At 39.0% G+C, this 16759-nt stretch overlaps 1 protein-coding gene across 1 annotated transcript; it reads right to left on the bottom strand.

Annotated features, from left to right (window-relative positions):
• Positions 1 to 8076: 8076 nt before the first annotated feature.
• Positions 8077 to 9791, bottom strand: LOC114404969. The gene is made up of 2 exons (XM_028367677.1): positions 8202 to 9791; positions 8077 to 8100 (listed from the first exon to the last, which is right to left on the bottom strand). Exons 1-2 carry the CDS (start codon positions 9765 to 9767, stop codon positions 8077 to 8079), a joined length of 1590 nt encoding a protein of 529 aa, XP_028223478.1. The 5' UTR covers positions 9768 to 9791.
• Between the last annotated feature and the right edge of the window lie 6968 nt (positions 9792 to 16759).

Raw genomic sequence — 16759 nt, 5'->3', positions numbered from 1 at the left:
AATTCAGAATTTAGGAATTCAAGTAACAATCCTTCATACAACCAATATATTACCTTAAAGAGATTTTTTTTACAAAAAGTTCTTCAAGCATGAACCATTCAGCCCCATTTCTTTTTTGTTTTTGCGAATTTTTGTTTTTTTTTGTTTTTTATATATAACAAAGAGATCAAAAGGCTTAACTTTTGCAATGGTTCAGCCTAAAAGAAAAAAAAGAACATGAACAAGAAGGTAATATAAATGGCAAAGAAAAAATAAAGAAGGATGTTACCCAATATTTCCAGCAAAGGAAGTGTTGATCCTAGAACTGGAGCTCTGATTACCAAATGATATGAACCCTCATGGCACAAGGGCTGACTTAGGATCGTCTAGGATTAAACCATGATGGAAAATGCGGAAATTGATTAAGGAAAGGATGGAAAATAAGGTGGTTAATTTTGTGGGTCTTAATAAGGTGGTTCTTGGCATAAAATGGAAGAATGAGATGATAAAATGTAGGTTAAGTGGTGGCTGGACAGAAATATAGAAATGGCAATAACTCAAGCTACATGGCTCCAAATGATGAAAATCCTGAAATTGGCCAAATACAGGCTAAAGGCCCAAGTGAAGAAGGGCGAAGGCCCAAGTGGAGAAGGATGAAGGCCCAAGGGGAGAAGGATGAAGGCCCAGAGGCAGAGACACTATCAAGACTATTAATTGTTGCTGAAGGCCCAGATTAATTTGAAGGCCCAAGTTAAATATGTTTTTTAGTTATAATTTTTATTTATTGTAATTTTGGCCCAAACTATTTAGAAGGCCCATGTCTATTTTTATCTTTTTGTTCAGATACACTATAAGTATTGGGTTTTATTTTCAATAAAGAAAACTTTTGGCATTTGATAAAATTTGGTGAGAGTTTCTCTCTGAGTTCCTTGTTGAACCAATCTCAGACTTATCAAGGTAATCCTTGTGGCGTCTACCCTGACTTATCTTCTTCACTGGAAGTGGCGTCATCCAAACCTCTGTAGCCTGTATCAAATGATCCGCTCCTACTCAAGTTCACATCATTTGGTATCAGAGCTTCGGCTCTTGATACAGGTTCTATCTTATCCTATTATTTTTCTTTGTAATTTGTCCAGGTTCGTGTTTTGTCCTTGTTCTGTTATTTGTTTTCTTGTTTGCGTCTTGTTGTGTTCTTGTTTGTGTCTTTGTTTCGTTCTTGTTCTTGTCACGTTTGTTTTCTTGTTGTTGTTCTTGTTTCTAGTGTCTTTCAGACTTTGTGTCAAAAAAAAATTGTTTGAGTTTTGTTTCAAGTAAAAAAAAAAGCTGCAGAAATTTTGGAAAAAAAAAAAGAGAAGCAAAGAAGAAAGAGAAAAAAGAGAAAGTGGGTGTTTGATCTTTGAACACGAAATTGAGGCAGTTAGAGGCTTTTTTTTGGCAGAAAATTGTGTACCTAATTCCCTTATATGGATTCTCTTCTGAATTCCTGAGCGTTTTGATATATAGTGGGCCTCAAACAGACAACCGTAGCAAAAGTTATGAGCATTTGAAGTTTACTTGTCATATCTGTTATCTTATCTGCTATCCTATCTATTATCTTATTTGTTATCATATCTGTTATCCAAATTAAATCTAATTTGTTATCCAAATCTGATCTGTTATCCAAATCAAATCAAATCAAAATTTGTTATCCAAATCAAATCAAGTCTAATCTGTTATCCAAATCAAATCTAAATCCAAATCAAGTCTAATCTGTTAACCAAAATCAAATCTGATTTGTTATCCAAATTAAATCTGCTACATAATCTGTGATAATTAAACTGTCTTTCCTGTTATATACCTTGTGTGTCTAATTTGATTCATCCAGGAACTTAAGAGGGAGTGAGTGGTAAAAGGCAAGAGTAAAAACATCACACAAAAGCCTATATTGAGAGCATCAAACACGAGTGAACTACCATCAAAGAGAGAAACACATGAGTAGAGTGTGGTGAGGTCCTAAATTTTTTTTTTAATTTACTGCAAAATTCTTTGTTCCTTAATCATGGCAAGAGCTGGTGACAATGGTGGTGTATATCATCAACTGGACGAATCTCAGCGCTTATTTCTGGACACGTGGACTATACAAATGCAACGTTTGTTGAACCGTAACAAAGAAGAGCCCTACAGACGAATAGCCAAATCTTCCTCGTTTACTCTTAAACCTCTATCCCCTAGAGAAGTGTGTGATGACCAAATCAGAATGAGAGAAAAGAGAGAAAAAGAGAAAGAAAATAGTGAGGCACCACAAAGGAATATGAAAAAGAAGAGTGATACACCCGAGGAAAAGAGTGATACACAAGAGAGAGAGAGTGATAATTCTAATCAGTTAACTATTTATGTTTCTCCTAGTGTTCAACCCTTATTGCAGGAATTTAAAGATGTCTTTCCCAAGGAGATTCCTCATGGACTGCCACCTTCAAGAAGCATAGAACATCAAGTTGATCTCCTTCTAGAAGCTTCATTGCCTAACAAGCCAACTTACAACAGCAAGTCCCAAGAGACTCAGCATAAGGATGCACAGGTCAAAGTTGAGTATGTGAAAAGATTGTATGACCAAGTGAAGGTGCAAATTGCAAAGAAGAATGAAAGTTATACTAAGCAAGCCAACAAGAAAAGGAAGGAAGTGGTACTTGAACCTGGTGATGATCCTGGACATTTGAGGGCAAATGTTTTCCAAGAAGGAGGGAATGATGAGAATCTTGAAATTGGCCAAATACAGGCTAAAGGCCCAAGTGGAGAAGGGCGAAGGCCCAAGTGGAGAAGGATAAATCCCCCGAGTGGAGAAGGATGAAGGCCCAAGTGGAGAAGGATGAAGGCCCAGAGGCAGAGACACTATCAAGACTATTAATTGTTGCTGAAGGCCCAGATTAATTTGAAGGCCCAAGTTAAATATGATTTTTAGTTATAATTTTTATTTATTGTAATTTTGGCCCAAATTATTTAGAAGACCCATGTCTATTTTTATCTTTTTGTTCAGATACACTATAAGTATTGGGTTTTATTTTCAATAAAGAAAACTTTTGGCATTTGATAAAATTTGGTGAGAGTTTCTCTCTGAGTTCCTTGTTGAACCAATCTCAGACTTATCAAGGTAATCCTTGTGGCGTCTACCCTGACTTATCTTCCTTCACCGGAAGTGGCGTCATCCAAACCTCCATAGCCTGTATCAAACGATCCGCTCCTACTCAGGTTCACATCACCAAATGAGGTGATTCCAAAACGTGGTGAAAGGTCTCGTTTTGAAATTCAATTTAGGCTCAAGAGTCACTTAATTTGAGTGTGTAAAACAGGAGTTATGGCCACGAGATAATTCTGGGCAGAACTGGATTTTCTGGAATTGTGGTTTGAAAGAACAAGGTTGAAGATGAAAGGAAGGAAAGAATCACTCTTTCCGGCGAGGGCAACACAAAAAGATTGAGGGCAAATGTTTTCCAAGAAGGAGGGAATGATGAGAATCCTAAAACTGTCCAAATACAGGGACCTATGACTAGGAGTAGGACCAAACAGTCAGTGGATACCCTCCAACAAATGGTAGCAGGCATACTTAGCAAGGCCCAAGTGGAGAAGGACAAAAGCCCAAATGGAGAAGGACGAAGACCGAAGTGGAAAAGGACGAAGCCCCAAGTGAAGAGAAGGATGAAGGCCCAAGTGGAGAAGGACGAAGGCCTAAGTGGAGAAGGACGAAAGACCCAAGTGGAGAAGGATTAAGGCCCAAAAGCAAAGGCACTACTAAGCATATTAATTGTTACTGAAGACCCAGACTAATTTGAAGGCCCATATCAAACATGTTCTTTTTTTATTTATAATTTTTTTAGTTGTAGTTTTGGCCCAAACTGTTTAGAAGGCCCATGTCTATTTTTATCTTTTTGTTCAGATACACTATATGTATTGGTTTTTGTTTTCAATAAAAAAAACTTTTGGTATTCTCATAAAATTTGGTGAAAGCTTCTTTCTGGTATGGTGATGTGAACCTGAGTAGGAGCGGATCGCTTGATACAGGTTACGAAGATTTGGATGACGCCACTTCCGGTGAAGGAAGATAAGTCGGGGTAGACGCCACAAGGATTACCTTGATAAGTCTGATATTGGTTCAACAAGGAACCCAGAGAGAAACTCTCACCCAATTTTATGAAAATGCCAAAAGTTTTTTTATTCAAAACAAAAACCCATACTTATAGTGTAGCTAAACAAAAAGATAAAAATAGACATGGGCCTTTTAAACAGTTTGGGCCAAAATTACAATAAAAATAAATTATAACTAAAAACTTATTTAACTTGGGCCTTCAAATTAGTTTGGGCCTTCAGCAACAATTAATAGTCTTGATAGTGTCTCTGCCTCTGGGCCTTCATCCTTCTCCACTTGGGCCTTCATCCATCATCAATGGCAGCTATACAAATGACCAGCCTTGTCTCTATGACGTGTTGGGCTTGTTTAAGTCTGCCTCTGGTCATGGGACCTTCAAGTGCTTCATGGTCCTTGCCCTTGGTTATGTCCTCATCACTCCCTCCTTCTTGAAAAGGATTTGTCCTCAAATCCAAGGCTCCTCCATCTGCATCAAAAAGAGATAGATCAGACACATTGAAAGTGGCACTTACATTATACTCACTAGGCAAGTCAATCTTGTAGGCATTGTCGTTGATCTTCTCCAACACTTGGAATGGTCCGTCTCCTCTAGGTTGAAGCTTGGACTTCCTGTGTTTTGGGAACCTCTTGATGAGAATCCTGAAATTGGCCAAATACAGGCTAAAGGCCCAAGTGGAGAAGGGCAAAGGCCCAAGTGGAGAAGGATAAAGCCCCCGAGTGGAGAAGGATGAAGGCCCAAGTGGAGAAGGATGAAGGCCCAGAGGCAGAGACACTATCAAGACTATTAATTGTTGCTGAAGGCCCAGATTAATTTGAAGGCCCAAGTTAAATAAGTTTTTAGTTATAATATATTTTTATTGTAATTTTGGCCCAAACTGTTTAGAAGGCCCATGTCTATTTTTATCTATTTGTTTAGATACACTATAAGTATTTGTTTTTGTTTTCAATAAAAAAAACTTTTGACATTTGATAAAATTTTGTGAGAGTTTCTCTCTGGGTTCCTTGTTGAACCAATTATCAGACTTATCAAGGTAATCCTTGTGGCGTCTACCCTGACTTATCTTCCTTCACCGGAAGTGGCGTCTACCCAGACTTATCTTCCTTCATTGGAAGTGGCGTCTACCCAGACTTATCTTCCTTCACCGGAAGTGGCGTCTACCCTGACTTATCTTCCTTCATTGGAAGTGGCGTCTACCCAGACTTATCTTCCTTCATTGGAAGTGGCGTCTACCCAGACTTATCTTCCTTAACCGGAAGTGGCGTCTACCCAGACTTATCTTCCTTCACTGGAAGTGGCGTCAACCAAAAACTCTACAGCCTGTATCAAGCGATCCGTGCCCCGTAAGGTTCACATGCTCAGAATTCAGAGGAGAATCTAGATAAGGGGATTTGTTCCACGATTTTCTTTAAAAAAAACACCTCTAAATGCCTCAATTTCGTGTTCAAAGATCAAACACCCACTTTTTTTTCAAATTTTTTTTGCAATTTTTTTTTGACACAGTGTGAAAGACACAAGAAACAAGAACAAGGACGTGACAAGAACAAGAACGAAAATAACAGAACACAAGACGCAAACAAAAACGAAACAAGATGTAAACAAGAACGCAAATAACAGAACAAGGACAAAAACACGAACCTAGACAAATTACAAAGAAAAAAAAAATAGGATAGGATAGGATAGAACCTGTATCAAGAGCCGAAGCTCTGATACCAGATGATGTGAACCTTACGGGGCACGGATCGCTTGATACAGGCTGTAGAGTTTTTGGTTGACGCCACTTCCAGTGAAGGAAGATAAGTCTGGGTAGACGCCACTTCCGGTTAAGGAAGATAAGTCTGGGTAGACGCCACTTCCAATGAAGGAAGATAAGTCTGGGTAGACGCCACTTCCAATGAAGGAAGATAAGTCAGGGTAGACGCCACTTCCGGTGAAGGAAGATAAGTCTGGGTAGACGCCACTTCCAATGAAGGAAGATAAGTCTGGGTAGACGCCACTTCCGGTGAAGGAAGATAAGTCAGGGTAGACGCCACAAGGATTACCTTGATAAGTCTGATAATTGGTTCAACAAGGAACCCAGAGAGAAACTCTCACAAAATTTTATCAAATGTCAAAAGTTTTTTTTATTGAAAACAAAAACAAATACTTATAGTGTATCTAAACAAATAGATAAAAATAGACATGGGCCTTCTAAACAGTTTGGGCCAAAATTACAATAAAAATATATTATAACTAAAAACTTATTTAACTTGGGCCTTCAAATTAATCTGGGCCTTCAGCAACAATTAATAGTCTTGATAGTGTCTCTGCCTCTGGGCCTTCATCCTTCTCCACTTGGGCCTTCATCCTTCTCCACTCGGGGGCTTTATCCTTCTCCACTTGGGCCTTTGCCCTTCTCCACTTGGGCCTTTAGCCTGTATTTGGCCAATTTCAGGATTCTCATCACCTCTCCTTCCTCAGGTGTACCCAAACCCAATCACCTGGTTCAAGCACGACTTTCTTTCTGCTTTTGTTGGCTTGCCTTGCATAGCTCGCATTTTTCTTTTCAATTTGAACCTTCACTTGCTCATGCAACTTCTTCACATACTCAGCTTTAGCCTGTGCATCCTTATGCTTAAACATAGCAATGTTAGGCATAGGCAACAAATCAAGAGGAGTCAAAGGATTAAATCCATACACTATCTCAAATGGTGAACAATTAGTTGTGCTATGGACAGCCCGATTATAAGCAAACTCAACATGAGGCAAACAGGCTTCCCAAGATTTAAGATTTTTCTTTAAAACAGTCCTAAGCAGTGTGCCTAAAGTCCTATTGACTACCTCAGTTTGACCATCAGTTTGTGGGTGACAAGTAGTAGAAAACAACAATTTAGTACCAATCTTACCCCACAAGGTCCTCCAAAAGTGACTAAGGAATTTTGCATCCCTATCACTGACAATGCTCCTCGGTAATCCATGAAGCCGCACTATTTCTTTGAAAAACAAATCAGCCACATGACAAGCGTCATCCACTTTCTTGCAAGGGATGAAGTGTGCCATCTTAGAAAACCTGTCAACAACAACAAACACAGAATCCTTTCCATTCTTGGTTTTGGGCAGCCCCAAAACAAAGTCCATAGATATGTCAGTCCAAGGATATTCAGGAACAGGCAAAGGAGTATACAGTCCATGAGGTTTAACCTTAGATTTAGCTTGTTTACACACAATGCAATGACCACAAAACTTATGCACATCACGCCTCATATGAGGCCAAAAGAAATGCTCTTGCAGAATTTCCAGGGTCTTTTGAACCCCAAAGTGTCCCATCAACCCCCCCTCATGTGATTCACTCACAAGCAACTCTCTAATGGAACACTTAGGCACACACAATTTATTTGCTTTAAACAAGAATCCATTTTCAGAAAACTTTTCACATGCAGCAAAAATTTCAGCAAAGTCCACATCATGCACATACATGTCTTTCAAAGACTCGAGACCAAACAGTTTAGTTTCAAGCTTAGCAAGTAAAGCATGTCTCCTAGACAGTGCATCAGCCACTACATTCCCTTTCCCCTTTTTATGTTTGATGACATATGGAAATTGCTCTAAAAACTCTACCCACTTAGCATGCCTCTTATTAAGCTTTCCTTGGCCTTTTAAGTATTTTAAGGACTCGTGATCACTATGGATGACAAACTCTTTGGGTAATAGGTAATGCTGCCAAGTTTGTAAAGCCCTAACCAAAGCATACAATTCCTTATCATAAGTTGAATAGTTAAGGGCAGCGGCTCCTAACTTTTCACTAAAATAAGCTATCGGATGTCCCTCTTGCAATAAAACAGCCCCAATGCCCACATTTGACGCATCACACTCAATTTCAAATGATTTTGCAAAATTAGGCATAGCAAGAATGGGTGCATTAGTTAACCTATGTTTGAGGGCAGCAAAGGCCTCTTCTTGTTTCTTACCCCATTTGAAACCCACATTCTTCTTAACAACTTCATTTAGAGGAGCAGCCAATGTACTAAAATCCTTAACAAATCTCCTATAGAAACTTGCTAAACCATGAAATCCCCTCACCTCACTCAGGGTCTTAGGTGTTGGCCATTCTTGGATGGCCTTAACCTTTTCCACATCCACCCGTACTCCCTCAGCACTAACAACAAAACCCATAAACACCACATGATCAGTACAAAAGGAGCACTTTTCTAGGTTGGCATACAATTTTTCTTTCCTAAGCACACTTAAAACAGATTGCAAATGTTGAACATGCAAATCAAGACTAGTGCTATAGATAAGAATATCATCAAAGTACACCACCACAAATTTCCCAATAAATTCCCTTAAAACATGGTTCATCAATCTCATGAAAGTACTAGGTGCATTAGTCAAACCAAATGGCATAACCATCCACTCATACAAACCATATTTTGTTTTAAAGGCAGTTTTCCATTCATCTCCCTCTCTGATTCTAATCTGATTATAGCCACTTTTCAAATCAATTTTAGAAAACACACATGCACCATACAGTTCATCAAGAAGATCATCTAACCTGGGGATTGGGTGCCTATACTTGATGGTGATGTTGTTTATGGCTCTACAATCAGAACACATCCTCCATGAGCCGTCCTTCTTGGGTACTAGAATGACAGGTACAGCGCACGGACTCATACTATCTCTCACCCAACCTTTGCTCAGGAGTTCGGATACTTGCCTTTCGATCTCCTTAGTTTCTTGTGGGTTGCTCCTATAAGCTGGCCGATTGGGCAAGGACGCTCCGGGAATGAGATCAATGTGATGCTCAATTCCCCTCAATGGTGGCAAACCATCTGGTATACTTGCTGGAAACACATCATCAAAATCCTGCAGAAGAGATTGAATACTAGAAGGCAATTTAAATTCATCAATTGGGTTAGCATGCAACATCTGACGTTGAGAAAACAATAAATAGAGGGGTTGTCTCGCACAAAGCACCCTCCTCACCTCCCTTTTTGTTGCTAAATAAAGCTGTTTGCCCTCAAGTGTTTCACTCTTTTTGTTTTCTCTCTTTTCCCTCTCAAGTGTTTCACTCTTTTTCTTTCCTCTCTTTTCCTTCTCAAGTGTCTCACTCTTTTTCTTTTCTCTCATTTTTATCTGATCCTCACAAACCTCTTGAGGAGATAACGGTTTGAGAACAATCTTCTTGTCAGCTTGCTGGAAAGAGATTTTGTTGGTGAAGCCATCATGCACTGCCTTGGTATCATACTGCCACGGTCTTCCTAACAGCACATGGGTCGCTTCCATTGGGACCACATCACACAGCACCTTGTCATTATATCGCCCAATGGTGAGACACACCTCAACCTGTTGAGTCACTTTTACCTCTTCATCTTCACTAAGCCACTGAAGTTTGTATGGTCTAGGATGGGGCTTAGTTTCCAAATTCAGTTTGGTCACTAATGTGGAACTTGCAACATTGGTACAGCTTCCTCCATCAACAATTAAAGAGCATAGCTTACCATTAATTACACATCTGGTGTGGAAAATATTTTCTCTTTGATTGTCATCCAGTGGCTGCATTTGATTTCCCAACAGCCTTCTCACCATCAACATATCACCCTGCATAGCTTCCTCCTCATACTCTTCTTCTTCCACTTCTTCTTCACTGATTTCAGACTCACTAGTGATTTCTCCATCAGCCTTCATGATCATGGTCCTCCTGGTTGGACATTCAGAAGCAATATGTCCTCTGCCTAAGCACTTGAAACATTTTATGTTTCTGGTTCCTGTATTGGATGAGGAAGTGGAGGTGTTATGTTTGCTTCCACCTACACTGGGTGTTGCTGACTTTCCATACGGGGATGTGGCTGCAGGTCGGAACGAATTACCTCCCTCCTTCTTGGATCTGTTGGCCCAGTTTTGGTTGTAAGTATTGGGGTGAGTTCCTCCTTGTTGCACTTCTTCTTTTAATTTGCTGTTCAACCCGAAGCGCCCTATGTAACAAGTCATCCAACACCACATACTCCTGTAATTCAACAACATCTCTGATTTCAGGGTTTAGACCATTCAGGAAACGAGCCATTGTGTCTTCGGAGTCCTCTTCGATGTTGGCCCTCACTAACGCCATTTCCATCTCTTTATAATATTCTTCCACGGTTAATTCCCTTGGGACAGCCCTTGGAGTTTCTGTCGCATGGTTCTGTTATAGCTAGTGGGCACATACCTTTTTCTCATCACCCTTTTCATCTCAGTCCATGTATCTACCTCTCGCCGTTCCTCTCTCAACATTTCTCTTTGGTATTTATGCCACCAAACAAGGGCATAGTCGGAGAATTCAGCTGCTGCTAGCTTGACTTTCTGCGCATCAGTGTAGTCATTGCAGGCAAATACGTGCTCAGTCTTCATTTCCCAGTCCAGGTAGGCATCTGGATCACTTCTACCTTTGAAGGGAGGAACATTGAGCTTTACTCCCTCAACCCGGTTCTGCCTCGGTCCGTCATTACCGCCATTGTTACCTCTATTCCCATCTATATTTCGTCTAGCATTCTGATTGGCTTGGTTCTCCAAAGCTTCTAGTCGTCCATAGACCTCCTCTGTGGTACGGTCTAGCAAACGTTGCATCTGTGCATTCATCGCATCCACTAACAGACGTTGAGCGCCGTCCAACTGATGGTACTCGTCACCACCACCACCTGCTCCAGCCATAATTCAACAGGAAAAAAAAATGTGCAATAAAAATTATTAAGGTTTCAGGACCTCACAACACTCTACTCACGTCTCTTAGATGGTAGTACACTCGTGTTTAATGCTCTCAATAGGCTTTTGTGTAATGTATTCCCTCTTGCCTTTTACCACTCGTGTTTCCTCTTAAGTTCCTGGATGGACCAAATTAGACACACAAGGTAATATAAAATAAAAGGAAAGACAATATAATGATCACAAACAGATTTGATTTGGGATAACAACTTGGACTTGATTTGGATAATAATATATTAGATTTGGATTTGGATAACAGGTGAGCTTTAATTTGGGTAACAGATATGATAACAAATAAGATATTATAGATAGGATAACAGATAAGATATTAGGTAGGATAACAGATGAGATATTAGATAGGATAACAGATAAGATATTAGGTAGGATAACAGATAAGATATTAGATAGGACAACACATAGGACAAGTAAACTTCAAATGCTCATAACTTTTGCTACAGTTGTCCGTTTGAGGCCCACTATATATCAAAACGCTCAGAATTCAGAGGAGAATCTAGATAAGGGGATTTGTTCCACGATTTTCTTTCAAAAAAAAAAACCTCTAAATGCCTCAATTTCGTTTTCAAAGATCAAACACCCACTTTTTTTTTTTTTCAAAATTTTTGCAACTTTTTTTTTTTTTTTTTGCAACTGTTTCCTTTTTTTTTTCTTTCTTTCTCTTTCTTTCTTTCTTTTTTTTCGTTTCTTTTTTTTTCTCTCTATTTTTTTTTTGTTTTTTTTTTTCAGACGTCCAGCTATTAGAATTCGTTCAATAGGCAATCATCATTAGGCAAATTTGACAATTTAGCAATTCAGCAATTAGGCAATTTTTACCCCAAACAGAATTCGAATAGGCTGAAACAAAAGTTATGAACAAAAGACAGAATACAATATGATAGGCACAAGAACAAGAAACAAGAACTCAAACAATTTTTTTTTTTTTTGACACAAAGTTTGAAAGACACAAGAAACAAGAACAAGAACGTGACAAGAACAAGAACAAGAACAAGAACGCAAATAACAGAACAAGGACAAAAACACAAACCTAGACAAATTACGAAGAAAAAAAAAATAGGATAGGATAGGATAGGATAGAACCTGTATCAAGAGCCGAAGCTCTGATACCAGATGATGTGAACCTGAGTAGGAGCGGATCGCTTGATACAGGTTACGAAGATTTGGATGACGCCACTTCCGGTGAAGGAAGATAAGTCAGGGTAGACGCCACTTCCGGTGAAGGAAGATAAGTCGGGGTAGACGCCACAAGGATTACCTTGATAAGTCTGATATTGGTTCAACAAGGAACCCAGAGAGAAACTCTCACCCAATTTTATGAAAATGCCAAAAGTTTTTTTATTCAAAACAAAAACCCATACTTATAGTGTAGCTAAACAAAAAGATAAAAATAGACATGGGCCTTTTAAACAGTTTGGGCCAAAATTACAATAAAAATAAATTATAACTAAAAACTTATTTAACTTGGGCCTTCAAATTAGTTTGGGCCTTCAGCAACAATTAATAGTCTTGATAGTGTCTCTACCTCTGGGCCTTCATCCTTCTCCACTTGGGCCTTCATCCATCATCAATGGCAGCTATACAAATGACCAGCCTTGTCTCTATGACGTGTTGGGCTTGTTTAAGTCTGCCTCTGGTCATGGGACCTTCAAGTGCTTCATGGTCCTTGCCCTTGGTTATGTCCTCATCATATGGGCCTTCAAATTAATCTGGGCCTTCAGCAACAATTAATAGTCTTGGTAGTGTCTCTGCCTCTGGGCCTTCATCTTTCTCCACTTGGGCCTTCATCCTTCTCCACTCGGGGGCTTTGTCCTTCTCCACTTGGGCCTTTAGCCTGTATTTGACCAGTTTCAGGATTCTCATCATTCCTTCCTTCTTGGAAAACATTTGCCCTCAAATGTCTAGGATCATCACCGGGTTCAAGTACCACTTCCTTCCTTTTCTTGTTGGCTTGCTTGGCATAGCTTTCATTCTTCTTTCAATTTGCACCTTCACTTGGTCATACAATCTTTTCACATACTCAACTTTGGCCTGTGCATACTTATGCTGAGTCTCTTGGGGCTTGTTGTTGTAAGTTGGCCTGTTAGGCAATGAAGCTTCTGGAAGGAGATCAACTTGATGTTCTATGCTTCTTGAAGGTGGCAGTCCATGAGGAATCTCCTTGGGAAAGACATCTTTAAATTCTTGCAATAAGGGTTGAACACTAGGAGAAACATAAATAGTTAACTGATTAGAATTATCACTCTCTCTCTTATGTATCACTCCATCTCTCAAGTGTATCACTCTTCCTTTTTCTATTCCTCTGTGGTGTCTCTCTCTAGTTGTCTCTTTTCTCTCCTTCTGATTTGGTCATCACACACTTCTCTGAGGGATAGAGGTTTATGAATAATTTTCTGGTCATGGTGCTGGAAAGAAATCTTGTTTGTGAAGCCATCATGCACTGCTTTGGTGTCCTCTTCAATGTTGGCCCTCACTAGTGCCATCTCCATCTCCTTGTAGTACTCCTCAACAATCAAACTTCCCTGGGATAACCTTTAGGGCTTCTGTCGTGTGGTTCTACTGTAGCTAGTTGGAACATACCTCTTTCGCATAACCCTTCTCATCTCAGTCCATGTATCTATTTCCCGCCCTTCTTCTCTCTTCATCTCTCTTTGATTTTTTTTCCACCAAACAAGGGCATAGTCTGAGAATGTAGCTGCTGCTAACTTCACCTTCTGCTTTTCAGGATAATCATTGTAGGAGAATGCATGCTGAATCTTCATCTCCCAGGTAAGGTAGGCGTCTGGGTCACTCCTGCCTTTAAAAGAGGATACATTGAGTTTTACTCCCTCAATTTTGTCTTGCCCCTTTATTCGGTTCGATCCATCATTGACCCTTTTGTTGCCACCATAAGGTCTCCCAGCATTTGGATTCATTTGGTGCTCTAGTCCTTCTATTCGCCTGTAGAGCTCTTCATTGTTATGTTTCAACAAACGCTGCATTTGTGTAGTCATCACGTCCAGTAATAAGCGCTAAAATCCGTCCAGTTGATGATACTCATCACCACCACCACCTGCTCCAGCCATAATTCAACAAAAAAAAAAGTTTGCAATAAAAATTATTAAGGTTTCAGGACCTCGCCACACTCTACTCACGTGTTTAACTCTTAGATGGTAGTACACTCGTGTTTGATGCTCTCAATAGGCTTTTGTGTAATATATTCCCTCTTGCCTTTTACCACTCGTGTTCCCTCTTAAGTTCCTAGATGGACCAAATTAGACACACAAGGTAATATAAAATAAAAGGAAAGACAATATAATTATCACAGACTGAGTAACAGATTTGATTTGGGATAACAACTTGGACTTGATTTGAATAGCAGATTGGATTTGATTTGGATAAAAGATTAGATTTGATTTGGATAATATATTAGATTTGATTTGGATAACAGATTAGATTGGATTTGGATAACAAATTAGATTTAATTTGGATAACAGATAAGATAACAAATAAGATAATAGATAGGATAACAGATAAGATAACAAATATGACAAGTAAACTTCAAATGATTATAACTTTTGCTACGATTGTCCGTTTGAGGCCCACTATATATCAAAACGCTCAGAATTCATAGGAGAATCTAGAATAGGGGATTTGATCTACAATTTTCTTTCCAAAAAAATACCTCTAAATGCCTCAATTTCGTATTCAAAGAACAAACACCCACTTTTTTTTCTTCAAAATTTCTGCAACTTTTTTTTTCTTTTTTTTTTTTGACACAAAGTGTGAAATACACAAGCAACAAGCACAAGAATGTGACAAGAACAAGAACGCAAATAACAAAACACAAGACGCAAACAAGAACGAAACAAGATGTAAACAAGAACACAAATAACAGAATAAGGACAAAAACACAAACCTGAACAGAATACAAAGAAAAAGATTTGGATAGGATAAAACCTGTATCAAGAGCCGAAGCTCTGATACTGGATGATGTGAACCTTACGGGGCGGATCGTTTTATACAGGCTACGGAGATTTGGATGACGCCACTTCCGGTGAAGGAAGATAAGTCAGGGTAGACGCCACTTCCTGTGAAGGAAGATAAGTCAGGGTAGACGCCACAAGGATTACCTTGATAAGTCTGAGATTGGTTCAACAAGGAACCCAGAGAGAAACTCTCACCAAATTTTATCAAATGCCAAAAGTCTCTTTTATTGAAAACAAAAACCAATACTTATAGTGTATCTTAACAAAAAGATAAAAATAGACATGGGCCTTCTAAACAGTTTGGGCCAAAATTACAATAAATAAAAATTATTAATAAAAATAGAACATATTTGGTATGGGCCTTCAAATTAATCTGGGCCTTCAGCAACAATTGTCTTGGTAGTGTCTCTGCCTCTGGGCCTTCATCCTTCTCCACTTGGGCCTTCATCTTTCTCCACTCGGGGGCTTTGTCCTTCTCCACTTGGGCCTTTAGCCTGTATTTGGCCAGTTTCAAGATTCTCATCAGTTCAAGTTGATGAAGAAAAGGTTAAAGGCTATCCAAGAGTGGCCTACACCTAAAAGTGTGACCGAGGTGAGAAGTTTTCATGGCCTAGCAAGTTTTTATAGACGATTTGTGAAGGATTTTAGTACCTTGGCAGCACCTTTGAATGAGGTAATTAAGAAAAATGTTGTTTTCAAATGGGGGGAGAAACAAGAAGAAGCTTTCAATGCTCTTAAGCAAAAGTTAACCTTTGCCCCCATACTTGCTTTGCCAAATTTTTCAAAATCTTTTGAAATTGAATGTGATGCTTCAAATGTTGGGATTGGGGCTGTATTGTTACAAGAAGGTCATCCAATTGCTTATTTTAGTGAAAAATTAAGTGGTCCTACCCTTAACTATTCTACTTATGATAAGGAGTTGTATGCCTTAGTTAGAGCGTTGAAAACATGGCAACACTATCTTTATCCCAAGGAGTTTGTGATCCATAGTGACCATGAGTCCCTAAAATACTTAAAAGGACAAGGTAAGCTAAATAAAAGGCATGCCAAATGGGTGGAATTTCTTGAGCAATTTCCTTATGTTATTAAACATAAAAAAGGAAAAGGAAATATTGTTGCAGATGCCTTGTCAAGGAGACACTTTTTGCTTTCTATGCTTGAAACAAAAATGATTGGATTTGATTGCTTGAAAGAAATGTATGAAGGAGATGACACCTTTGGTGAAATCTTCAAAAATTGTGAAAAGTTTTCTAAAGATGGTTTTTATAAATATGAGGGCTATCTTTTCAAAGAAAATAAATTATGTGTGCCCAAGTGTTCTACTAGAAACTTGCTTGTGTGTGAAGCCCATGAAGGAGGGTTAATGGGGCATTTTGGGGTCCAAAAGACCTTAGATACATTGAAAGAGCATTTTTATTGGCCTAACATGAAGAAAGATGTGCAGAAATTTTGTGAGTGTTGTATTGTTTGCAAAAAGGCCAAGTCAAAGGTAATGCCTCATGGTTTGTATACCCCTTTACCGATTCCGGATTCTCCATGGATTGATTTATCAATGGACTTTGTTTTAGGGCTGCCTAGAACAAGTAATGGTAAGGATTCCATATATTTTGTTGTTGATAGGTTTTCTAAAATGGCTCATTTTATTCCTTGTAGGAAATTTGATGATGCTAATCATGTGGCGAATTTGTTCTTCAAAGAAGTGGTGAAACTCCATGGATTACCAAGAAGCATTGTTAGTGATAGGGACTCCAAGTTCCTAAGCCATTTTTGGAGGACCTTATGGGGGAAATTGGGTACTAAGCTACTATTTTCTACTACTTGTCACCCTCAAACGGATGGACAAACGGAGGTCGTGAATAGGACTTTGGGTACCTTGCTAAGGACCATTTTGAAAAAGAATCTTAAAAATTGGGAAGTTTGCTTACCTCACATTGAATTTGCTTATAATAGGACTGTGCATAGCACCAC

The sequence above is a fragment of the Glycine soja genome, chromosome 3 (genome assembly GCF_004193775.1).
Source record: "Glycine soja cultivar W05 chromosome 3, ASM419377v2, whole genome shotgun sequence".
In the NCBI taxonomy this organism is placed as follows: domain Eukaryota; kingdom Viridiplantae; phylum Streptophyta; class Magnoliopsida; order Fabales; family Fabaceae; genus Glycine; species Glycine soja.
The sequence above is the reverse complement of the archived record's forward strand: the minus strand, read 5'-3'. Positions and strand labels throughout refer to the sequence as shown.